Genomic DNA, 25,303 nt, shown 5'->3' on the forward strand with positions numbered 1-25,303 from the left:
AAGGAGAAAAAGAGGCGCAGGGAAGGAGATACGGTAAAGGTGTCTTAAAACCAAACAAAACATCGGATGAATGTACAGATGTGGTGAAAGGATAAACGGCAAAGCAAACTAAACCCCAGATTTGTGAACACTTTAATTACGTGTTTGGTGCTCGATATTTCATCGGGAGGCCCAAACAGCGATGGGTAAGATGAAAGAAAGAGAGCTAGGGAGACCGAGAGAGGAACCAACGTCCCGCCCCCCCCTTCCACTCTTTATTTATACCCCCAAAGACAGCAGGGTAAGATTTCTGGCACCGAAACGCACGTCACGCTTGCTATTTCGGTCTGAGGTGCCACATAGCACCGCGAGGTGGGGTGACAGGGCTGAGGCATCATGGGGCCAAAGGGACTTCCGTCCACCCCGTCCAGCCTTTACATGACATTTCACACTTTGGCCACCTCTGCCCGAAGAGCAAAATAACCAACGTGTGGCGCAGGGCTTTTGTGTATACCGAAAATGTTGATTTGGTGACAACACTGAAAGATATGTATGCTTGCGTGATATCCGCTTTGGTGTGAAGCTGAGGGAGCGCGCTTCCTCACCTTCCACAGGGCGGGAGGTGTCGGAGAAGCCAGAGGTCGTTGATGCGATCTTATGAGGCGAGAAACACAGAGCGTGAAAAGTGATCCCGGACGCTACAGAATCTCTACGTGCGCGCTGCACACTGGATATCCTGGTAACGACGATTAACATAACTGCTCCTGAACCAACAATGTGCCTCATTAATGTGTGTGGGCACTACATGTGTGGCGCATGCTTTTAATTAACATATGTGGAATTCATAATCCGAGCACCGCGCCTTTTCAGCGGACAACCTGTAGCACTGGCACTGTGTCATCACACGGTTCCTCAGGTATGTTTGAACCAGTCGATGTGGTGAAGCTGGTGGACAGTTAGCTCATTTGCGGCAGCGACTGACACCACTTGAGCTGCCATTGCGCTGGCATGTGGGGAGCTGCCGATATCAGATATCCATAGGCTTGACGTGCAGTAAATCATCAACGCCCGGAAATATGAGCCATCGGTGATGGAACAATGCCACGCTGCAAGAGAGAGACTCAAGAGTCTTCATGTCAAAGCACTGTCATATTTATTAACAAGAAGAAGAAGAAAAAAAAATACATTAAAGGCATATCATATTTGTTTGTCACAGCTGTTATTTGAACATCTTAAATATATTACTTTGACAATATGATAGAGTAAAACACACTGCCGTTGACGGTTAGCAGATCGGGAGCGGAGTTGCGACTCCATCTACTCCTACTGGCGGCCATGTTGAATGTGGTTCAACATGGCCGCCATGAGGATGAAACACATGAGCATGCACCCTCACACTAGGGCTGCATGCAAAATCTCATTATACAGAAAACACCAGAAATGTAATAATAGAAAAAAGAGGATAAAAGGAGGGGGGAGGAACCGCAACGTAGCAATAGGTTGATGTGTTGGCAAAGGTTTCAGCACAGACGAAGCAAAAAGCCACAGCAACACTGGAGAATGTGGATGTTTTTTCCCCATCTTGAACGTGGTATCAAGATGGGATTAAGCGTTTTTTAAAATTCTCTTAAAGCACTTTGTTTCACAGAAAAGTCCTTAGTATTTACAGAGAGAGAGAGAGAGAGAGAAATAGAGAGCGTGGGTTTTCCTGGAGGAAAGGATCACATGATGACGGTCTCAGTCTGAAGAGAATAGGAGATGAGAGGCCGGTGCTTCAGAGCGGGACTGTGTGTTCTGGTCATGGGGCTAGGGGGACGAGTCCGGGGGCTTGTGGGACAGTAGATTGGCCCTGATGGGGTGGTGATGACGGCAGCGGGGGTGCGGCCGGCCCATCTGGAAGGAGGTCGCTGGTTAGCCGGTCGTGCGGGACGAGAGAAGCTCCTCCGAAGATCGGCCGGAGACAGCTGGGCCGGGTTTACCTGAATGGGAGGGGAGGCGGGCGGGGGACACGACGGGACACATGTTAGCTTGTATCGACATTCACGCAAAGTTGCGTTGGTTGGAAACTCACTCGAATACGGAGACAGAAAGAAAAACACCCTACCTGTTGCGGGTCCTGTCTGTAAGCTGTGTGTCCTGCTTTGGGACTGGAGCTGTACTCGTGTTGGATCTCCAGCATGTCTAGCAGTTCAATGAGTCCTTCGTCCCTCACTCGGCTACAACCTGCCAGCTCCTGTGCCGCTGACCCACCCCTGTGGCTCTTCTGAGCTCCAGGGGAAGCACTTAAGACCCTGTTGTCCATTTTGGGCTCCACATGTTGGGACGCGGGCTTCCTTGCTCGCTCCCCTTGAGCCAGTCCTCCATCTCTGTCCGCCCCGCTGTTAGCCCGGGGTCTTATCTTTGGGCTCCCCTGTGATCTCCTCTGGGACTGCTGGGGACCCCGCTGGGACCCCTTTGAACCGGCGTAGGCTCCTCGGTGATCCTTGTGGTTCCGTCGACCAGCGTCCGGAGCTAACCCCCATTCTTGGCCGGGCTCGATCTCGGCTGTCAGCGCGTCGGAATCCGCCTGGCATTTCTGGGCAGGCACGCGCACGGGCGCCTTGCCGGCGACAGCGGCGGCTCCCAGAGCTCTGCGCTGACAGCCCGGGGTGGGGCTCTTTGGCTCTGGCACCGGCCCCTGATGGGTCACCACGCCTGATTCGTTGAGCATTTTCCCCTCGTTTTCCTGAAGCATGGCTCCGAACTTCCTGAGGACAGAGGGGCTGCCGCACTTCCTGTCTCCCAGGACGCCGGTACCGAAGGCCTTCCTGTCCGGGGCGGGAGAGTCGGCCGTCGGGACCGGCAGCTGTGAGCGCGGCGGCGCGGCCGGAGCATCCCGTTGTCCGAGAGGGGGCTTGGCGCCGGTGTTTTCTTTGTTGGGGGAGCTCTTCATGTGAGACACTTGGTTCTTCCGGTTTTCAGTCTGTTCGAAACTGCCCACAAGCTGCTCTTGACCGAGCCTGGACCAAAACCCGAAGCAAAAAGCAGAAATGAGATTACCGGGGCGTTTCAGGTCATGTCATTCTTGCAAAGAGCTTCACGAAACGTGGCTCCAGTGCGCTTACCTTTCATTTCCGGGGCTTTTTCTGATCTCTGTTGCCGGGCTCACCTTGATTGTGTCGCTGAAGCGCTGCGAGAGAGACGGAAGAAATATATATTTATTTTTAAGTCAACCTCCACCTGCTATATTTAGAGGCTTTAAAGCGGACCCTCGATCGTCGCTCGATAAAGCGCAGCTAAAACGACTCCACTGTACGTTAACGACGGCTGTGCACGGGTGGGGGGAGGGGCACGGGGGACTTTCCTGTGCAGCAGGAAACAGTTTAACGTCTCTTGGCTTTCTTCCTGACCGCTTTGTCAGGAGTCGGTGAAAGTATGTGAAACGAACTCCTATCTGGTAGCCTGTCTGTGTAAGCAGACTGGAAGGAACCAGCTCGCTGCGATCCATACGTTCCCGACTGAACCCCCGGCTTTGACTCCTATCATATCCACGTATCCGCTTTCCTCCGATGCGCAGATGGCCACCGAATAAGACACACAAGGAAGGGAAATGACACGATTTGGCTTCACTTACCACGTGGCGAGCGCCATTGTTCTTGCGGCTCATTTGCTGGCCCTGCTGCCCCAAATAATCCTGCAGCAAGTCTCCGATCTCCGAGTTGGCGCGGCAGTAGCCGTAGCCATTTTGATGACTCACGGGGTAGTTACAGCCGTGACTATAGTGGTGTGGCGCAGTTATAGCTCCAGGGTGACTCTTGCTGTGATGGCCAGGCGCAAAGAGACCATTGCCGTGGCGCCCGAGGCCGCACTCCAGCCCGCCGCCATTTTTCTGGTTGTCGGTAGTGACATCGTTTGCTCCTCTGCGGGCCTGAACGTCGTTGTACAGCTGGAAGATGAAAAACCGGAGGAAAGCATGAACAACCTCCTCCCCGTGCACACAGCTCGACAACAGGAGCCGTGTTGACACAACAAACGGGCCTTATAATTATCACAAAATTGTTGCGCGGCTTAACTTATATTTATGATCGGCACATGTTATTCCACTTTGCGCAACCATCTGCTTCCCATCGCCACCTTTCACACTGCTTTAGTATCCACTTTCAGGCTGTGTGTGTTTTCAGCATGTCTGTCGGCACATCGCCGTTTAATTATCGTGTTAACATTTGTCTCTATCATTGCTCCAACAAGGCCATGAAGTTGAGTCAGTCGGTGAGCTGCCAACAGTTTATTATGGTGCTCACACACACACACAAACACACACACTCACACGCACACACACGCCAATTAACACACACTCAAGGGACTACGGATGCACTTCCTAACCTGCAAACTAAAACCATTTGCATTTTCACACACTGAAAACGGTGTCATATTTGAATCTTAAGAGATTCAATGCTGTTGAATAGCTACTGAATTTAACCCCTTTATCTCTACATCATTAGGTGTAGTTTGGTCCAGAAGAGATCAATAAGAGGAGCGGGCTGATGCCACTGACAGCGGTGTTTAATAGTCTGACTCAAAACACTGGTTGACTCCTCAAATCCTGTTTTCACACATTGTGAAGTTGAATTTACGCTCACTGACACAAAACTAATCCACATGAGACCCAGCAATGGTGTATGATGCATTAAATACAGTAAAATCCTGTTTGCTTCAATCACCTTTTTGGAAATGGATGGATTTGAAACACTCATCACTTTTTATGGGAAATCTTACCTCTTCGATTTTTTGCTGGATGTCCTGCAGCTGGTCCTCCCACTCCTGCATCTCTGAGTCAAAGTTGTCCATCAGCTCGGGCCTCTCCTTCCCCCAGGCCCGGCCACTGTGTTCTAGCCCACGCTCCAGATCAATGGCTGCCATGACGCAGGCCGTTTAATACCCCGAGGCCTCTTTAAATGGCAATTTCCCCTTTCTCCTGTTCCACTTTCCTGTCAGAGGTCACAACGGGGTTGGAGGGATCGATGGCCTGGAAACCCTATAAAGACGTGGGGGGGAAAAGAGGATGGGATACCTTTTTAAAGTATCCTGATTTAAAATCAGTTTTCTTATAATCACTTTCAATCCACTTTTCTTTACAATGCAGGTCAACCTGTTTCAACATCTTCAAACAAGGCAGACTAAAACCTACTACTGCATCAGTGGCGATGACGCCCAATTGAGGTTAAATTACAGCAAGTGACACCTTCATATCCCATTAGATTTGAGTATTTTACTCATCTCTACTTTTTAAATGACTTGCCAAGTATAGTCGGAGACTTTCTTCCCTAACAACGTCAGATATTTGCGGCCCTCTCCTTTCAAGTTCTTCAAAATTCACAGGTATGTAAACCTATTTAAACAGGACGTGTGGACAAGAGTGTTGCGTGACATCTCTTGGTCACTTTGACCTGCAGTCTGCGTCTGTACGCCTCATCACATGTGGGAAAAACCCTTTTCAAACGAAGGGTTCAATATCAACATGTCCTCTCCGCTGTGTTATTTCTTAAAGCGTCCTGGTCAACATTCATTAATCACATGTTGAGTCCCAGTGGGAGCACTAATAGCTCAACTATTATTGCAGCCTCTTGCTTTGTTGTGGTTGTTGTTGCGTCATTAAACATGACAAGTATCCTGGTCGAAAGTGCCCGAATGTACCAGCCACTGCGTGCCCTCCCACTTGTGATGCAAGAGTAGAGATATTAATAATCGTGTAACTATGCATATAGTAAACTGGCTGCATGGTCTGTGCGCATTGGCTGAGGGGCAGAGAGAAGAGGAATGTACTGTAAGTCAGAGACAAGCTCAAAACATACATAAACGACAGCCTAAAGTAATACATTTGTTCAAATCAAATCAAATCTGATAAATAAAATCAACATATTTCTTTTGGTTTTGTTCAATTTCAAACAAATGTGTGATTTTAGGCAGTCATTTTTTTTTTTAACATTTTGATTGATTTGATCACTGTTGCCAGGTTCTGCCATTCATGCAGTCTCCAATTCATAAATAGTTTTGATACACTCGATGTAAAACTGCACCGTTCCATGTTTGAATTACAGCCATTTCCGCCTCAATAACAAACCACTGTTCTTACCTCTCTCTCCACGTAAAAGCTGTCCCTGCCGCAGTATAAATCCTCCGCCTGCTCTAGCTCCTGCGCCGTGCGCTCCGGCCTCTCCGACAGGTTCACTCCGCTCGGCGCCTAATTGACGAGTCCTCTCTCTGCGGTGCTTCCCCCCTCGCTTATTGTCCCTCCTGCCGTGTTACGTAAACCACCCCCCCCTGGACTGGATTTAAAGGGGCCCTTAGTTCTCCCCTCGTTACCCCTCGGTGTCGGGGGGTTAAGTCCAGAGCGTTTTTGCCAGAGGGTAAACAACTTCTGTTCCAGCCGGGGTACCCGGCTTTTATACCGCTCCCCCCACTGTTTACGTGGGCGCGCCATTGGAGCCGGGATCAAATGTCATAATGTCAAATTTATTCCACCATTTGAAGTCCCGATGGGACAACTGTCGTCACCAGCATCCTGGCTATAATTACTGGGGGAGGGGTAGGGATGGGGGGGGGGGGGTGCTCACGGAGCGAGGGAAAGTGTTTACATAGCTATTTCAGCTGCTGCCGTCCCGGCGGCCAATGGGCTTCTCTGTTGCTACTCTGCTTTGGGATGCTTGGGCAGATTCTGTCTTGTGACCATGTCCTCCCCGCTGCAAATCATTTTCTCCAAGGGATGCCAAATGTGTGTGTGTGACAGGGGTGAGTAATGATGTGTCATAGTCAACTAATATCTTTATTGAAGGTATAGTCACTAAGAGGAAACTGCAAGGTGGATGCCTGGCATGATTGGAGAATCTTTTTGCTTTACATGTACATGTCATTACACGTCATGCGCTCTCGCGGCAATTTTTCAATGTTTTTGCAACATTTTGCCGGCACGCCGTTGCTTCAAATGAGCAAAAAAAAAAAAGAGTGTGAAATCTCAATTGGCTGTCCCGGTGTAACCCAAACCTGTGACTGTGTGTTCTTGAGTCACCCCGCTGCCGTGACGTCTGAAGACAGTTGCTACTGTTCATCTGACACGCCATCAATTACTATTGTCAGGGGTCATGCACACACACACACACCCACACACACGCACACACACACACACACACAGACTTTGGACAAGATCTGACATTTGGCTTTCAATGTGATCATCAGAATTCCTTCCAGTTTAAAGCCCCGGGGATCATCGGCATTATTCCTCCACCTGTTCTGTTTCCTAATGAATGACAGATTCTTTGGGAGTTAAGGAGAGGGGACAAACACAAACTGTATCCTCACTTTACCTCCGAAGAGGCGACCGGTTACAAGATTAATTAGGCTAGGTTTAGCAACAAGGTCAAACCGGGACGTAAGAGGGCGATGCAAAGTGATTCAAGTTTCCTCCCCTGCATCCTTGTGACCTCGAAAGCTTGATGTAAGCAGCGCTGAACCCTACATGCCCTCCACTTCTGAAACGTAGTCTGTCCAATTATGTGTAATAATATCAAACCAATGGCTCGCTTACTGGCTTGCAGGGCTTTATCTCCGTCTTATCTCGCGGTCCTCATCAGCAATGGAAGGAGATTGAAGGCTTTTCTCCAATTTCCTGTTGGCTTAAAGAAAAACAAATTACACAACAATACGTGGATTCACTTTCTTGCCGAGACGGAGGCAACGAGATCGATGCCACTATCATGTCTGCTAAAGATGCAGCAGCTGTTTGTGCTAAGCTAATCACCTGCCGACTCTATCTTCATTTAGCTTGACGGAGCAAAGCGTGTTGCCGTGTAGCGGACATCCAGAGATTCCTCTTGGGGTGCCTGCAAAGTCTGTGACGAAATCGGAACTAATAAACTTTGTCCAGAGACTTCCCTCGCGACATCGAGGTCACTTAAGGTCACCAAGGCGTTAGACTCTCAATTTCTATGTGCCTAGACACACTCAAGATAGGACTCGGGGTCACGCGTGATACTTAGACCGTCCAGGCTCAGAGTCTAGCGCGTTTTATGACCCCATCTTTGTGCTTTGTTTATGATCCACCACATTCCTGAGGACATAGAGGACACATCCGATTGTAATAAACAACTTGGGGGAGACGGTTACTTGATACGCTAGGCCGAGTCTTAGGAATCCCTGTATTATATATATATATATATATATATATATATATATATATATATATATATATATATATATATATATATATATCATGATAGAAAACTCTGTTTACAATTCTTGTAGTTATATACTGGATGTTTAAATTGCTCGGCCTGCAACTTCACCTCGTCCACAACTCTCATCTATTGTTCCCTCTTGTCCTTTGTGTTGCTCATCCTGACTTTGCTCTGACATGTTGAGTTTAATCTTATCCATTCATTTATTATGCATATAGGTAGACATGTATATCTGCATCGGGATGTCTGTTTCATGACAACAAAGTGTATCTATGTTGTGTATTTGTTGAATTAAATCAATCTAAATTCATCCGGATTTTATTCAGTGATTTATATTAACTGTTTGATACCAGTTAATATAATGTGGTCAGATATGGAATAATTAACTAGACTATGCTCTCAAGAAGAAAAAGCAACAAGAAGACTTCTGGTAAAGGTAAAGAATGAACTTCTATCATCAAAACTATCTATTAGAGGTTGAAAACCCCTGAAACAACAAACATTTTCACACACAAAAGACATATTATGCCCCTCTCTGTTGATCGTTATCAAGCAACAATCTTTCCCTTTATAAATGTGGTCCAATATGACATATTGCTTCTTTCTTATCTTCATTATTGACACATTGTTCTCCACTCTGCAGATCTGTGACAAGAGTCAGTTATTATAGGATACTTTTTGTCGCTCACCTTCTCGGGGGGCAGATGTGGACAGTGATGTGTGATGATGGGATGGTGTGGACTCCAGTGTTGAATCGAGCCACACTCTCTCGAATGGGACCGCCGCCTTCGGGAAAGCACGGCGCTTTTTTTTTTTTCTGTGCTTTTGATTACCTTGGCAACAAATGATGCGGGGAGGAAAGAATAACAACAGAGCCCAAATAAAACAAAACAAAAAAACAAGGGATGATGTGAATAACGGGAGGCGTACATCACAGAACAAAGAAAAGAGTAAAAAGAAAGACTAGTTTAAAGATGGTGGCGTAAGAGAGGGATGAGAATAACACGAGTATGAGGATGAGCAAAATGATGGGCTGGAACATCTGGGTGGAGGAAGAGCGGAGCGACAAATCAGGGGGTTGGATTCAGTGAAGGGAAGGGAAGAAACAGAATCAGCATTAAACCCTTTGCGACGTTTTTTTTCCCCCCCCCATCGCAACCGATGAACATTTCAAAAAGTGCGCCTCACCGACAGCGGCTCCTCGGCGTCCCGGTCCTCCAGCCTCGGCGCCTCCAGCCTGTCGATGAAGGTCTGCAGCTCTTTGCGGAAGGCCTTCATCTGGGCGTTGATGCGATACAGCAGCTCGTGTTCCCTGATCCGGCCGCCGTCCTCCTCGCCGCCCTCCTCCCCTCCCCTCCCGAACATCAGGTCCCCGTTGGAAACGAAGACCCTGGCCTCCGAGATGATGGTGGCCGTGTCGGCGATGAGCCGGTCGATGGTCCGAACGAGCCTCTCCGCCTCCACGCGGATGTCGGTCATGTGCTGCCTCTCGCGCAGGCCGCACCGGCCGCCGCCGCCGCCGCCGCCGGGCAGGAAGCGGGCCAAGGCGGAGGAGGAGGAGACGGCGGCGCCCTCGTGCCCGGTCGGGGTGTAGAGGCCCCGCGTGGGCGTCAGGCAGCGGCCGCTCCCGTTATTGTTTCGGACCTCGTCCGAGTCGCTCTCGCCGCCCACGGGGCCCTCGCGTTTGCGGTGCGGCGGCAGGAGGCGGGAGGAGTTGGAGTCCTCGTCGCTCTCGCGGCGGCCGTTGGTCGCCGTCCCGCCGGCGTCGCTCTCTGCGTCGCTGTCCCGCGGGCTGGGCCGCAGGGAGAGGTGCGAGGCCAGGTCGTAGCGCTGCATGTTGGAGAGGAGCACGCGGTTCTCGTACTGCAGCTGCATCACCTGAAATGAGACCGAGAGACGTTAGAGTCATTACACTTTCCTGTACTTGTAGGACACACAATGGTGGAGTCAGTTTAGCATCATCTGGTCAAAATGTCCTTAAACCTGTTGAGCCCTACGGTCCCCTAATCATGGGATCCTTTTATATCAGGTCACAAGGTACGAATCAAGAAAAAAAACAAAAGAAAAAAGTTGCTAGGTATCAAATTAAATATTAAAATCATGTCTACGATAATATATAATCCCCATGTACAACCTCTAACACACAACTCCAAAAAATAAATAGGATTAGGGGTGAGGGCTTAACTTGTGAAAATCCTCCCGCGCCCATTTTAAGTCCCAGCATGCCCCATTCACTCAATCTTTTGGCATAATATACGTCATTTTTCCATTTTTGAAACCGAACATCACAGTTTTTTGACTAAAGCTCCTTTGTAACAGACCGAGGCTTTTGTTTTATTGTGATTTTTGTTGCATATTCCGATTCTTTCGGCCTTAATCTTTCCAAAAAGGTGTCTTATTGACCGCTGCAGGAGGCATTTTGGGGGAAATCTGGCTCATATCATGCTGGATGTTCATATTTACGATCAACATATCTTTTTAAAGTGATTTTTTTTGCAGGTATACATTTTTTTCCCCAAGACTTTGCTGAACATACAAATCCATACAATAAACACAAATATTGGAATTAATTTGGGGTTCCTACGACAACTCAAACACAGGGAAAAACACTCAAACACAGTGAAAAGGAGGTCTGGAACAGGTTACAGGACGACAAAACGGAAACGTCTGTTAATATTCTCTTGTGATACCTTGCCACTGAGGTCATTAATCTGTAGCCTCGCCGCCTTTAACTCCTCCTGCAGGGCTTCGGCCTTGGCTCCATCGATCCCTCCGCCTCCGGCCCCGTGCCTGCCGCCTCCCTCGTGGGCTTTGAACCGCAGCTTGTTCAGCTCGGTGGTCACTTTCTTGTTCTGGTCCTCGACGTCGGCCAGGTTCCTCCTCAGCAGCTCGGCCTCGTCCTCCACCAGCTGCAGCTGCTGCCGGAGCTCCGTCAGATCGTCGCCGAGGCCTCGCCCCGAGCCGCCCATGGCGCCGCACCCGTCGCCCTCTCCTTCCCCGCGGAGGTCGTCCAGCTCGGCCCTCAGGCCACGGTTCTCGACCTGGCGGGGGTTAGAGGGAGAAAAAACGCTCACGTGACTCCCACTGATGTAATATTCCCTTAACCCTCGGATGGTGTTCGGGTCTGTGGGACCCATTTTCATTTTTCATCAAAGCAAAAATAATGTGATTCATTATTTTTTTCCAACTTAAACTTATTAGCCGTGGCTCATTTTCTGCGAAGAACATATATCAGACAAAAATTTCATCGACCGCACGCCGTAATTGTGATGAAGAAAACATCTGTTGAGTATTTCAAGATAAATTGTTTGATTGTGTTGAATTAAAAACCAAAAAATACAGTGGGTCCAACAGACCCACAACACCTGCTAAGTAATAAAAAAAAATGAACACCATACGAGGATTAATAGACCCGTGAACCATTTGTCTGCTCTTACCTCCAACTCGACTATTTTCCTCCCCAGGATGTTGGCCTCCTCCTCCACCAGGCGGAGGCGGAGCTTCAGCTCCGACTCCCGGGTGGTGGGCGGCCCGCCGGCCTCTCCTTTCGGGTGGGTGCTGTCCAGCTCGCCGTAGAAGGAGCGGTACTTCTGCAGCTCTTGCTCCAGACGGTCCTTCTCTTTGTCGATCTGGGCCGTCTTCTTTCTCATGAGCACCGCCTCCTCTTTGATGAAAGCTAGCTGGCACTTGAGGTCCTCGTTGTCATCCTGGAGCACGAAGACAACACAGGAACCGTCAGAGCGTTCCAGGAGGAACGGTTCAAAAATGTAGCATCCCAAAGTTCACGAGGTCGGACTCCGCAATGAGATATACAGACGGAAGGATTTAAGATTAAAGAGGAGATTTTGTCTCTCAAAGCCAAAATGTTCTCTGTCATTGGACCGAGAGGATGTGTGACTTCTTCTAAGTCTAAAGTACTTCCTGGAGCTCTGCGAACTCTCAGCTGTCATCATCTTTACTTAGAAATGATTGGCTTGCTTTGGCCTGTCAGGGCCCCGAGGTGAAAAGCAAAATGTTTGACTTGAGAACATGACGAGAGGAACCTGCATTTCAATCAGTCTTATTGAGGAGTTCTCACACATATGCACCAAGGAGGCCAAAGAAAAAAAGATAAATGATGAAATCAGGACCGAAGATGTGACCTAAAAAGATGCTTCCTGGTGATTATCTCCATGACTTTGGAGAGAATTAGCGAACATGATTGTTCATGCAAAAGAAAACAGAATGAAAAGCAATATTTTGGGACATTTGTAACACAACAACAGCCTCTCACCTCTGTAGGAGTCTGTGCTAGTTTCCTGTCGGCCTTCTGGATGTCCTTGCTTCCTCTTCTCTTCTGAGCCTGTTGGAGGACCGAATCCAAACACATGAGTGTGTGTGAGTACGACTCCTACACTTCTAGATTGAAGTGCACTATTCATAAACAAAAAGGTGACAGGCCGCATGATGAAAAGCTTCGGCCGAAGATGAAATTGAATTATGGATCGCTCATTCACGTCATGGGATGTGGACGGATTTGCGTAAGTGTCTGCCCACCTCTTTGTTCTTCTCCAGTTCGTTCTGCAGGGCTTGTTTGGTCACTTCGACCTCGATGAGTTTCTGCCTCAGCTTTTCATTCTCCTCCTCCGTCTTCGTGCGCTTCTCCTCCACCTTTTCCAGCTCGTGGTGCAGCCTCACAGACACATCCTTCGCCACCTGCATTGTTTTATTAGAGCGTTTTCACACCAGCTGTGGGGATATTTATTGATCTCTAACGCTTAACTTTAGCGCTCAAAGCTACAACTTTTTTCCGAAATGCAATGTTTTCACCTGTTGCAGTGATTATATTATAAGCTTTACAGACACAGAGTGTTAAGCACCCCCCCCCCTTCCCCCTCCCCCTTCCAGCACCTTCAGGTCCTGCTCCAGACTCCTGAGCAGCTCCTCATCGATCTCCCCCGTCTGGGCGTAGCGCAGCCTCTTCCTCTCAGCCTTCCTCAGACGGTACTGCAGGATCCGGCAGTTTTTATTGGCCCGCTCCAGCTCGCGCCTCATCTCCTGCAGCTGACACGTGTCTTCCTCGTAGAACGTGTCCCGCATCTCGTCCATCTCGGTCCTCATCTCCTCAATTTCACACTGGCGGGCGCGTAGCAAAGGTCGCGTGTCACATGTTATGAGACGGTCAAGATTAGGACCGGGACATCTCTGCTGTCCGGTCGACTTTTGACTCCACAGAGTCAGTGATGGAAGTTTGGAACTTGTAATGCATGTATAATGATATAACAAATACAGTCAGCTTTGGAGATCATATTTTTTTAAAAAAACACACAAAATGATCTGATTTCAAATGTATGTCAAGACTGGGCGCGAATTGCTTCAATTTTATTGTCAAGCATTGTGTTTTCCACCAGCATGGCTCATGCAAATCCCAGCTGTTGACTCCCTTTGTCCCCCATTTGAATATGTATAGGGTAGATATCATTGATCCGAGCGGATCGATATGATCAATAACCAATTAGTCATCTGTGGCCAGTCTATTTTAAATATACATCTTTATACTCTGCAGACATAGAGGATGTTCACCAGACAAATCAAATGACGTTTACTCATCTGTGGTTGCTGCAAACACACAATTTAGAGTAACGTGCCAACAGGCTTTTAAAGGCCCACGGGCTTCAACTACAAACATGGATTTCCTGTCATTCTAATATGGAGGAAAACAACCCGACTGTTTTGCAGTGGATTCTGGTGCATATGTGTATTCATATATACAATATTTAAACTCATTTCCTGCTGATGACAGAGCTGCAGACACAAAACTAAACAGTATCAAACCTTAAGATCATCATTTTCGTCAAGCAGTCTCTCCATCTCGTCTTCAAAGGCCTGGTCCTCCTGCTGTGTCACGGACCCCGCCTCTGTCGCCTCCGCGGCCGGCCCCGGCTCCCCCACAGCGGCCTCCTCCACCCCCATGTTGTCCGTCTCGGTTTGCATGCTCGCCCCGCTTCTCCTCGGTCACTTCTGCAGGTGGAACTGGGCGAGTTCAGCCTGCAAGCATCCCCCTCTCCACGAACCCAAACCGAGGCCGCGGCCGCTCCTCTCCCCGCGGCCTCCTCCCCTCGCCGGGTTTCCTCCCTTATCCCGGCCGACAAAGACGAAGCCGCGCCGGGCCACAGACGCTGGGAGGAGTCGCCTTTGAGGCGGGGCGGGCGCGAAGCGGAGCGACGGTGCCGATGCTGATCAATCTGTCGGATCTTCCCCCGACAGCATCCGCCCCTGTTTGGTCGCGCGCTACATCAGCTTCAGCACCATCCGGGTGAACAGCTGCGCCGGCGTGGCTCTCGGGCTCCCTCTCCCTTCCGTCTGCGCACCTCAAACTGTCACCTCAGCCCCGATGAGTCGGCTCTTTCCTGCGGGAGCAGGAGATCCTGGGTCCGCCTTGGTGTCTTGGAGATCGTTGGGTGGCCCCTTCCTGGGCTGTAGCCGGCGAGGGAGCCCGGTGCTGCTGCCTCCTCCTCCTCCTCCTCTTCCTCCTCCTCCCTGCGCTATTGTCTGCCGATGATGTTGACGGGGATGGAGGATCTGCAGCGCCGCTGGCGGCCGGCTTCATCTTCTGCTCCACTTGAATAGACTCAAAAACGCACGCTGGCGCTTTCTCGTTGTTTATCACGAGTTCAAATGGAATAAGCTGCTCAGCAACTAAAAGTCAACTCAATGGAAAGGTGTTGAATTATATTTAAACATCCTTCAACTCTTTGGTCTTCACTTCGAGCAGGATGCGTCCTGCGTGCGCGCCACTAGAAGCCGCTTTTCTGCAGCTGCAACCATAACTTTGCCCGGGAGGCTGCAGGCCGAGGCTGCTGGCGCTGCTGGGCCTGAGCGACACGACTGTTTTTCTTAAAGTCCAAACCAATGCATTTGCAAGGAGAGAGCTCCACATAGCGGGTGGATTTTTTTTTTTTTTTTTTACCGCACAGCATTAAGCAGAGGCGCAGACACTGGGCACCACCACCAGGCTGATGACGTGACGACGCACGTGACACCAGGAAGTGACCATTCCCCCTCCCCCCCTTCTTTCTCTCGCACATTTCAATTAGCTTCATTAGCATGCACAGCTATGATTAAGTAGCTACATGATTGCCAAAGCAGGCTGCACATTATATATATACACACACGTATAAAGATTAATATTAATGAGCAGAAGAATAAACTTGCGTGTGGAAATGATCGCTTAATTTATTATTAACTTATTATTAAGTTAATTATTAATAACATGTGTTTTTACTGTCTAGACAGAGTTAACACTTTGAAAACCTGCTCGGTAATTGCATACCCAAACTAAAAAGGGTTTATTTGCAACCTATTTGAATAGTTTTGGTGGTTTAATAAAAGTCTACATGTTACTGGTTAAGAGGAAATGAAGATGACACACAGAAAAAAAAAAGAAAAGGTTTCAGGTCCGGCTGTAAAAAACTATCACTATCAGGATGATTATTTCTTTGAAATGAGGCAGCTGTAAAGTCCATCTCTTATCCAAATCATAGCACAATACGTGAACACTCTCTCTGCAAAGGCTGACTTTGCATTGGGGCACATTTACGCACATCTGCGACATTTGAATTTGTTCATGGACCAAACCATATATTTCAATTGTATATTACTTATAGTGTTCAGAACATCCAAATACAGCAGTTTTGGGCTCTTTTTTTTTTTACAGTTTTATATAACAATCGCTCAGTCTGCCGCCCTCGGGGCGATTGGTTTTGAATTCTTAAAGTCAGGACTAGACTACTCCTCCGACCCCCAAGTTACCACACAATAATTACTAACTCATACGTTGTGACTGGATCAAAGTGGCCACATTTATACATGTGAAAGCAGTTGTAGGCCTTTAGTGTCTTCTGGAGCTCTAAGGTGGATTTCTAATCTGATAACATCTGAGTTTGGCGTTGAGATTTATCCTTTTTAACAGAACGTTCATGTTAATGTGCACACTTGTTATGTGGAGTTTAAAGGATGTCGGCATCTATCAGGCAGGAACATACTATTGAGATGCATTATGGGAGTTGCATAGCAGTGTTTTTAGGCGTGGGACTAAAAGTTGGAATATGATGTGAGTAGTGACCGTTCTTTTTTTTATTTATTTGTCTCTCAGTTTAATGAAATGAAAAATGTTTCCTGCTTTCAAAAGATAAAGAATTCTGCATATAATATGCCACAAAGACTCTTGCCAGGAATCCCACAAGGTGTCCCCCTAGGCTCATCTGCTTCTGACCCACCGCATGTCCTGTAGCTATATTCAGGCCCAGAAGAGGGCGCCCTCCTCATGTAAAACCGAGTCAGTCCAAGCTCTGAAGGCAATCCGTGCCACACAGACTGAGAGCCAGTAAAACGCTGACTCTTTCCACTCCGTTGGACTAGAATGAGCTCCTTAGTCATAATTGCTAATGAGATAAGTGAGTGACGGGTCAGGTTTGCAGAGATTTAACCCCTAAAAACCTACCCTTCACCCTCTAACTGGCCCTCTGAAAAGACCGGAAGGGTCCGTCGACCATCAGTCGTCCAATGAAATGACAGGCCTGTTTGCTGCTCGTCATCAAAGGCAGAGAAAGAGTCTGAGAACCAGCGATTTGTGGTTCACTTCAGCAGTTTTCTTTAAAGAGTTGCATGTGGATGTATTACCTTCTGTACTACTTAATCTGGCACACAAGTCTGTGCCCAAACTCCATTGTATGTGTGCACACAGTTGTATGCATGCAGGTTATAGTGACCTGAGCTAAATGCCTTCAGTAGAAAAGCTTTGGCCTTTTGCAATCCTCTTAAGCCTTTGGCTTAGATCCCTCGGTGTCCCCACGGAGGACAAATACTCCTCCTCTCGCTCCTCTCGTCCAGTCTATCGTTCACATTTACACCCGCACACCTCCGCGCTGAGGGATGCGCCGTGATGAGCGCTCAGGCCGCCATGTAGAGCAAGTAGCGTGCAGTAGGTTGCAAGGTGATGTGCTAAAAGTGGAGGGGGAAACTAACTATCACTTGGTTCATTCTGATGCAAAAGAAAGTATGTGTGTGCTAATATTTGGGGCAAAACGTGCATCTCTCGATTGCCCCGCCTGTATTGCGTAGTCTCTTGCACAATAAATCAACACCATGTTAAAACTATTCCGTTTGAGAGTTACAGGACAGCCTGAGGCAGATTAGTGAAGGCTCCTCTTCCAGTGACCTGCTTTACTATCTCTTGGAGTGACGTGGAAATAAGCTCTTTTGGAGCTAAAGCCAATTTACCCCCAACGATTAGGGCAGATCTGTCTGGACAGGCCAAAGACACAGCATACAGCTCCGACTCTCACACACTTTCCAGGGTGGAAGTAGAGGAAAAGAAAAGATTAGGTTCCTAATGCATGGCAACTTGATCCTAGACGTGGAGTACAGCGTCGCTTCGAGCATTAAATCAGCCGATTTACGATACACTCCGCGCTTGTGCTCGCACCAACACAAAGACACAAACGTAAACTATGGGGTGCTGACATTGTCTTTATTTCAGTTGTATGTGCAGCCAGAAGCTGTGTTTCTTTCATTTCGTTTTTAGACAATGAAATAACCATTTGATTTCTTTAAAAAAACAACAGAAAAAGAGCTCTTTTTAGGAGGAGTTTCCCTTCAGTCCTACATGGCAGTGAGACAATATGCAGCTGAGTTTCAAATCTCTTATTGTTGCACCTCGGCTACATTGCAGAGCAAAAAGGAATAAATCCTGACGACCCACAAAAAAATATTCAAACAAAGATACCTACATATTTGCATAAATAAAGGAAACTACAGTCCCCCTCCCTCAAAGTTGTTTTAAACCAAGTTTTTAATTGAGAATGATTACAAATAAAACGTGTCATTCTGTAAATGCAGCACAGTTAAAATCAGTATCAGACAGCAGAGAGATGTAAAGTCCCGGACATGTTGGGTTGGTAGGGGAAGCAGGTAAATAAAAAGTACTTAAATACAGTAAATGGCAGATGTGAGAATGTCGTACTGTCGCTAACTTTGCTCCACTGTAATTATGAGTAAACTTAAATTTACCCCCACGAACCAAGAGAGAATGCACCTGCATGTCGCTTCGTTGGTAATAGTTAAATGAATTAAAACTCGTACAGAGCGCTAAGAAATAAATTAGCATAATTAAAGACTATGTAAGCTTTTTTTTTTTTGTTGGTTAAAACAATACTGGAATCCAGAGTACAAAAGTTGGAGGTGAATTTTGGTTGATAAGTTCTAGGATGCCGAGCAGATTGTAGGCCCTATAATACTTTGGTCCTATTTCGGTCCAAAAGCCGGTTGGACAGAAGAGCACGGCGCCAACAGGATCAGCATCGTACTCGTTATGGAGACAACCAACAACCCCTCTCTTCCTCTCAAAAAACCCGTTACAGACACAACACACACACTTCTACCCTTTCACCTGTTCAACCACAAATCACATCTTTCTACATTACGCGCAGGGACGATGAAGCCCGGCTGGTTTCTGTTGTTCATCCCTCCCCTCCCTCCTTCTCTGGCCCTTTTCAAAACAACTGTCTTTTTTTTTCTTTTTTTTTTCTTCTGTATCGCCGAGCGACGCCCCTCTCCCGTCCTCACTCCCTTTTCGCTCTTCCTTTCTTTTGCCTCTTCCCGTTATCCTCCACCTCCTCCGCTTTGCTGTGGCCGTTAGCTACCGCGGCGGTGCCGTTCGCCGCGTGCTTGCCTCCCTTATGCGAGGAGGAGGAGGGCTTGCGTCGGTAAGCGTGGTAGTAGAAGTTGGCGAAAAGGATGATGAAGGTGACGGCGTAGCCAATCAGAGCCCACTGCATCCAGGCGGGGAACGGACAGCCTGTGTAGAGGGAGTAGCCGGCGTGGCCGATGGTCACGTGGAACTGGATCTGTCGAGCGCACAACATGAACGCACATGATTCAAATGAGTCGGCACAATACAATAACGGGATGCGCCGTAAAAAAAACGCAACAAACTTGCAGAGTGTACGACAAGAAAAAGCACATTTAGAATGTACTGCACATGAAATGTACTTTTTAGATGGGAACATTCATTGAAATATACAATATACGTTTATTTTAGGGACTTAAAAAACACAACAACAGTATAATTAGTGCTGATAAAATGTTATTTGGAGGATATTTCACCACAGAACATCCACAGTACACACTCGACAGAAGAAAATGTAATAAAATACCCACCATCTGAATAATGGTGAGGTATTTCTTCCACCAGAGGTACTTCTGCATCTGAGGCCCCAAAGCTGCCAGGCCGTAGTAACCGTACATGAGCACGTGGATGGAAGAGTTGATGGTTGCACCAAAAAATGCTGTGGAAAGATCAAATGTATTTTGCGTCAGCTGTCATCGTGTTATATATAAATAGCTGCCGTGCAACTGAACGCCAGCTCTCCACACGTGGCAACACAGACGACGATCACGGCGTGGCGATTGCGATCCTTTTACTCACATTGTCCACCGGGGACCCACTTCATGCCGATCCACCAGAGGATGAACATGGTGCAGTGATGGTAGACGTGGAGGAAGCTGACCTGGGTGAACTTCTTCCTCAGGATGAAGAAGACGGTGTCCAGGAATTCCACTCCTTTGGAGATGTAGTACCACCAGAGAGCAGATGCTATCTGGAGACATGAAACACAAGGTGGAGTGAATTATTGCAGCTCATCTTTAGAAGAAAAAGACTTTAGACTGCGAATACAATGTGCAGACATCGATGTAGGGCTCTTTACAGTCACTTAAGGTCCAACTTATTGAGCCGGTTACCTTATTCCACTCGTGGAGGAAAGTTGAGTGAAGTATTACTACTGCAGAGAGCACTTTGTATGAATATATTTGTGAAAATGGTATAAAAAACGAAGAAAATATTAAAACACAAAACTTAATCGAGGAGAAAATCATCATCTAACATACAGTAAACTAATTATCATATACACAACCAAATACTTTCTATCATGCATGTTATGCAGTGGATTTATTCATATATACATGAATATACTGCAGATGTATTCGCTATCAGCCGTCCTGCTGTCCCACAGCAATATGTCACAAACCACTCGTGTGTGTTCTCCCTTTTGACTCTGCATTCGCAGCCTGATCCACACACATGCACACGATGCACACGCTGGCTCTGTAAGCCACGGCGGTGTGGCACCGTGCCATCATGAAAGAGCCAGGCCTGAGGTTGGAGACGGGGGGGGGGAGGAGCGTTACGGTGGTGAGACCAATTGCTCCCGCCTACGTGAGGGCAGGCCACACCCTGAATTTCACTGAAATCCCTTTGAGACTTCAATTCATAATCTGCCTTTTCTTCTTTAACCCCCGATGAAACGAAACCTGCACGCTACTGCTGTTGTCTAAAGTTAAACGCATTTGTTTTGCATGTGTGTGTGTGTGTGTGTGTGTGGATGTGTCAGGCGATGTGTGTGTCGGAGGGAGCTCACCCTGACTTCGTTGACATCGTTGGAGTAGCTGACAGGCTGACAGAGGTAGCTGTACCCGGCTGATCTAGAGGCTAGTAGGAGCTGGTGGGAAGAAAGAAAAGCACAAACTCTGAAAAAAAGGCTGCGAGGAAACCCGTCTTTCTAAGATATGGAGAAAGCAATAAGTGCAACAACGAACGCTGTGACTGTCCATTAAACCAGCGGGTTGTGACAAACAACTTCAGAGCCTCATCACGGATTAGAAATAATTGCGACAGTAGAATCTCACGAGAGAGAAAGTGTCGCTATATTATTTGCTGGTGTGGTTCCAGTGGTTCCAGCGAGTGATTGTCTTGTCTCCTAATGTTAAGTAGTTGCTGTTGTTGTGTTTTATATGCCATTCATTATTGTCTTTTCTTGCCTTTTGTGTATTCTGTGTGAGCAACAAGTAAATTGAAAAGTGCTACGTAGCTGCAGTTCAGCAAGTGTTTCTATAGCATATTAAGCTATATTTAGTTTTGGGACATTGAAGCCAAGACTGACCATTTTGTAACACTCGTATGTCTAGTTTCACTACCTAATTCCCCCAATATCCCTTTAAACATCCTGACAAAAAAACGCGACACACATGCTATGTGTGCTACTCTGAGACGTGAAGATAATCTGCGTGTCCTCACCTCTTTGGCGATGTAGAAGTTGAGGACCACCATGCTGAAGTTGTAGACTATGAGGGTCTTCCTGAGTATGTAGGGCTGGCGGTCCTGCATGTATCGAGGCCCCGCCCACAGGAAGAGCAGGTACAGGCAGCTGATGGCCAGAGTGGGGATGGGAGACGACATCATCGGCCAGCTCTCCACCCTCTTGTCTGGAGGAGACAAGGGGTTGTTTCAATGGCGGGGGAATGTTGAGGTATGACGGTTAAACAACAGAAATGAACATGCAACATCACACTTTGTGCGAGATTTTACATTGTAGAATTCTGATGAACAGCGAAGCAGAAAAAAATAAAGTACAATCCAGTGTTTTTTCACTTTTTGTACAACGTTTGTCCTTTGGTTTCTGTTGGTTAAAGCTAACAATTTACACAATGCACAACACAATGCACCTCTTTACGGTTGCTTTTACGTGCTAGATTTTGCTTTGCTGTTACGCTGTCCCGTACATACCATTCCTAGAAAGATAGCACGGTCAAGTTGAGCAGGACAAGCACCCTGGTGACTAAAATGGTATCTTATCACGACAACCATACAACATCAGCCCTTGTGTGCTCAGAAACGAGTGAATATAAAGTTCTTACCTGCTATAGTAAGGCCCCATTTGTAAAATTCTAGAGTGTCGTTCACCAGATGTGTCACAGCCTCCATGGCTCGGCCTTTTGGTCCTGATTATACTGAGAAGGAGAGAAAGAGACGGTGGAGGCAAGAGAGGCAGCGTCAGTGAGAGTCACCCAAATTAAATCACAGGCCGTACGTATCCCATCATCGTAACGAGCAGCACGAGGAGCCGTGGCATGTGTCACTCTGTAAGAATGCTCCGGTAACTGAAACACCGGTAGCATGTGCACGCGTTCGTCGACCCCAAAACGTGGAGACCGACCCCAAAGAAAATCATTTTCGGCTTCGTATCAAACTTTGCAGGGTGTCGTATCAGATCACGTGGCGAGTGAGAGTGAGTCGTATGACGCTGTGTCGTATTATGATATTACTCTTCAGCTCATTATAAATGAATGATTAGCGGGGGGTTTTCTTCCCATTGTAGCATTGTGGCATTGCTGCAAACATCCTAGAGGACCATGTTAGGCCTCTCTTTTCTTGCTCGCATTTGAAACAGTACGGTAACATCAACCTCCGCGAGCCGTTAACACACTTTCCATTGATTCTTATGAAGGATCTGGCCCGTCACAACAGTTTGAGATAACTGCAGGAAATGGGACGGATGATACGGGGCAATTTGTTTCCCTCCGTTTACGACACCTTTCTCTCTTTCATATAGATTAAATGAACAATTCTTCTATTAACCTCCTTTAATTTACTTACTTACTTACTTACAGGACAAATATGACAAAACAAACCAAACTAAAACAGATAGATAGATAGATAGATAGATAGATAGATAGATAGATAGATAGATAGATAGATAGATAGATAGATAGATAGATACTTTATTTATCCCTTGGGAGGAAATTGTTTGTAGTAGCAAGCACATTATGCATAAAAATACTCAATGTACAATAAAATAGCAGAGCAGAACATTGAATACATGTACATCATGATGCTGCATCATGAGAAATGTGCAGCCAGCTGACTGTAATTAAGCAGCATTACATAACAAACACTTCTTATCCACCTGACAGCTGAGAGCAGGTGTCTCCATATTAATCTATAATTAATCCGATGCGTCAGATCAGATGCGCTTTCAATAATTAATTGCTGTGTTTCCAGTGACGATCCACCAATGCGTGGTCACTCACGAGAACACGCCGAGTATTGGAGAGCAGCATTGCACTCGGGGTATGCGCTAAATAAACTGACTTTTTTTTCTTCTGCTTCTTCTTCTTTTGCCGGACTTCTTTTAACAACAAACCCACCCAGGGTTCAGTTCAGTCGCAGTGGTGCGCGGATGGACGTCGGATGGAGGTTAACCGGGTTTGTGCGCACACAAAAAGACAGGGGCGCATGTGTCAGCAGGTTTCGCTCGGACCGCTCAAGAGGCTTAAATTCAATTGATCAACGAGCTTATAGATGTAGGCCTAAGTACAAATGCCCTGCGACCCACAAGCCTGTTTGATGGTTATCTGCCTCCATGTGCTGTGACCCACTGGAATCCCTCTGCCACGAGGGGGGGAAATAGTGAATGACACTTGCACCGTTATGGCAACTGTAATTCTGCAGTAGCAATATCACACTTATAAAAAAAAACGGATTAGTTTATTTTTAAACATGCTCTCCCACAGCTATGACACGTCATTCACACGTGTTTGATTGTCGGGATTCACGGTTAATTCTAATTAAAAACGTGTATTTTCCTAAACAGGTGGGTGGGTGAGAGCGAATGAAGAGCAAGCGATTAATATCAGAGACCAAACTATGAATACGTCATGAAAAGTGTGTGTCTCCCCCCCCCCCCCCCCCCCGACCCACGTAGAAACAATTGACTTGACGTGGACAAAGGGCTGGGCTCGTTTCCAGCCAGGCTTCTTTAATTAAGCTCCCCCCCAAAAAATACGACTAAACATTGTGAGGATTATTGTTTCAATGTAAATGCAGAAAAAAAGCATCACGTCTTTAAAATACACACACACACACACACACACAAACACATCGCAACGCCGCAGATGTACACACTTTATCAAAACGTTACTCACGTCCTCGATATTTAAGAGCGTGTAATGACATCCGGTGCAATTTGATGCCCAACTCCTCTCAGTTACTGCTTCGCTCTTCTTCTTCTTCTGCTTCTGCTTCTTTTCTCCTCCTCTTCTTCCTCTTCTGCCGTCACTGCTAATCAGTTTCTACGCCGCTCCGGTTCACTGGTCGACATTAAACAGCAGTTTGGCAAAGAAAGCTGGACAAGGCAAGTGAAATATATGTCTAAGATGGGGCCAATTATGCATTCAGTCCGTGCCGGCCGCTCAGCCGCATCATCTTCTTGCAATCTCCGAGACGCCGAGGAGCCAGATGGCATTGCGCATGCGGGGAATTCGCTCCCAGTGTCTCGTGCGCTGGGTGTGCGTGCGCGCGCAGCCGCCTTCATCCTCGGTGTTTTACCATCACTATAGAGCTCAAAGAAAATCAATTAAGCAGCTAATGAACCGACAAACGAGCAACACGTAATAAGTGTCAGTGCGCTACTGCAATGGGCTTCTTGTGAATGGATGAACTCAGCATATGTTTCCACAACATGAACACAATTTCCCCAAATCCATTCATGTCCATTGGCTCTGCGGGTAGATGGCGATAGCGTGTTCTCCCCCTGTTGTCAGGCCCGGTTGTGCCACTAGATGGCGCCGTCGAGCCGTCGTTGGATCTTCAACCTCAGGAGAGATGGTGTTTCTTTGAAGGAAGCTTTGCAAGCTCTGTCACAGTGATAGATACACAAATAATATTTAAAAAATGCCTTTTTGCTGGCTGAACATCTAGCTAGTAAGCACATTGCAATATGTCTCTGACAAAGTTCATCTTTTTATTTGCTGCAAACTGCAAAGTCAGCATGTAAACACAGTATATACATCACGGGGGAAATTTAGATCCTCGTGCACATCCAGAGTCGTTTGGCACAGCTTGGTGGTGATGGTGCCATATTTGGGCACCTGGTTCATGCAGAAAGGCTCAATCCTTTCTGTTTTTGTCATTTATGTATTCCTTACTTATATTTTCCATGAGCTATAGGCTGACAGATGCAGCTGGACCGCGTGAACGTGGCTCAAATTAAAGCCGCTAAAAAAATATAAAACATTAGTCTCAAGAAATAGAGCGTGTGTGTGTGTTTGTGTGTGTGTGCATGAAGCCACGAATAAATTAGGACAATTTTGGTATATTTCAGAGGATACAGAGTGTGGACACAAGAATATTAAAGAATATATATATATATATATATATATATATATATATATATATATATATATATATATATATATATATATATATATATATATATATATATTTCTTTTCTTTCCTC

General features: G+C 47.0%; 2 protein-coding genes across 5 annotated transcripts; both read right to left on the reverse strand.

Moving 5' to 3' along the window:
• Positions 1–1,115: 1,115 nt before the first annotated feature.
• LOC137785557 (microtubule cross-linking factor 3-like) lies at positions 1,116–14,546 on the reverse strand. 4 transcript variants are annotated; one of them, XM_068576896.1, is made up of 10 exons: positions 14,004–14,546; positions 13,080–13,304; positions 12,726–12,884; positions 12,463–12,531; positions 11,627–11,896; positions 10,880–11,230; positions 9,378–10,067; positions 8,879–9,231; positions 7,541–7,628; positions 4,888–4,993 (listed from the first exon to the last, which is right to left on the reverse strand). In XM_068576896.1, exons 1-8 carry the CDS (start codon positions 14,160–14,162, stop codon positions 9,121–9,123), a joined length of 2,034 nt encoding a protein of 677 aa, XP_068432997.1. In that variant the 5' UTR covers positions 14,163–14,546; the 3' UTR covers positions 4,888–4,993; positions 7,541–7,628; positions 8,879–9,120. The 4 variants fall into 4 exon arrangements, with proteins under 4 accessions (XP_068432999.1, XP_068433000.1, XP_068433001.1 ...); XM_068576898.1 differs by lacking the exons at positions 9,378–10,067; positions 10,880–11,230; positions 11,627–11,896; ... (2 more) ...; positions 13,080–13,304; positions 14,004–14,546 and adding exons at positions 1,116–1,958; positions 2,084–2,978; positions 3,084–3,148; positions 3,593–3,904 and having other exon boundaries at positions 4,735–4,993; positions 8,879–9,116; XM_068576899.1 differs by lacking the exons at positions 8,879–9,231; positions 9,378–10,067; positions 10,880–11,230; ... (3 more) ...; positions 13,080–13,304; positions 14,004–14,546 and adding exons at positions 1,116–1,958; positions 2,084–2,978; positions 3,084–3,148; positions 3,593–3,904; positions 7,754–8,139 and having other exon boundaries at positions 4,735–4,993; positions 7,541–7,621.
• A 3,166-nt stretch (positions 14,547–17,712) lies between these two features.
• On the reverse strand, positions 17,713–24,280 carry LOC137785555 (very long chain fatty acid elongase 4-like). Its single transcript, XM_068576894.1, has 7 exons — positions 23,991–24,280; positions 21,924–22,016; positions 21,304–21,491; positions 20,648–20,728; positions 19,657–19,828; positions 19,389–19,516; positions 17,713–19,075 (listed from the first exon to the last, which is right to left on the reverse strand). Exons 2-7 carry the CDS (start codon positions 21,988–21,990, stop codon positions 18,791–18,793), a joined length of 921 nt encoding a protein of 306 aa, XP_068432995.1. The 5' UTR covers positions 21,991–22,016; positions 23,991–24,280; the 3' UTR covers positions 17,713–18,790.
• Between the last annotated feature and the right edge of the window lie 1,023 nt (positions 24,281–25,303).

The sequence above is a fragment of the Clinocottus analis genome, unplaced genomic scaffold (assembly GCF_023055335.1).
Source record: "Clinocottus analis isolate CAN_PGR_092001 unplaced genomic scaffold, fCliAna1.0.p SCAF_15, whole genome shotgun sequence".
Lineage (NCBI taxonomy): Eukaryota > Metazoa > Chordata > Actinopteri > Perciformes > Cottidae > Clinocottus > Clinocottus analis.

What these genes read in the sequence shown, in the direction of transcription:
- LOC137785557 (XM_068576896.1), bottom strand. Translation starts at nt 14,162, where the DNA reads ATGCAAACCGAGACGGACAACATGGGGGTGGAGGAGGCCGCTGTGGGG. An exon ending in TAGCACAGACTCCTACAGAG is followed by an intron (nt 11,897 to 12,462) that starts GTGAGAGGCTGT and finishes TTCGTGCTCCAG; the next exon opens with GATGACAACGAGGACCTCAA. An exon ending in GGAAAATAGTCGAGTTGGAG is followed by an intron (nt 11,231 to 11,626) that starts GTAAGAGCAGAC and finishes AACCCCCGCCAG; the next exon opens with GTCGAGAACCGTGGCCTGAG.
- LOC137785555 (XM_068576894.1), bottom strand. Translation starts at nt 21,990, where the DNA reads ATGGAGGCTGTGACACATCTGGTGAACGACACTCTAGAATTTTACAAA. An exon ending in ATGGGGCCTTACTATAGCAG is followed by an intron (nt 21,492 to 21,923) that starts GTAAGAACTTTA and finishes TGTCTCCTCCAG; the next exon opens with ACAAGAGGGTGGAGAGCTGG. An exon ending in ACTTCTACATCGCCAAAGAG is followed by an intron (nt 20,729 to 21,303) that starts GTGAGGACACGC and finishes TCTTCCCACCAG; the next exon opens with CTCCTACTAGCCTCTAGATC.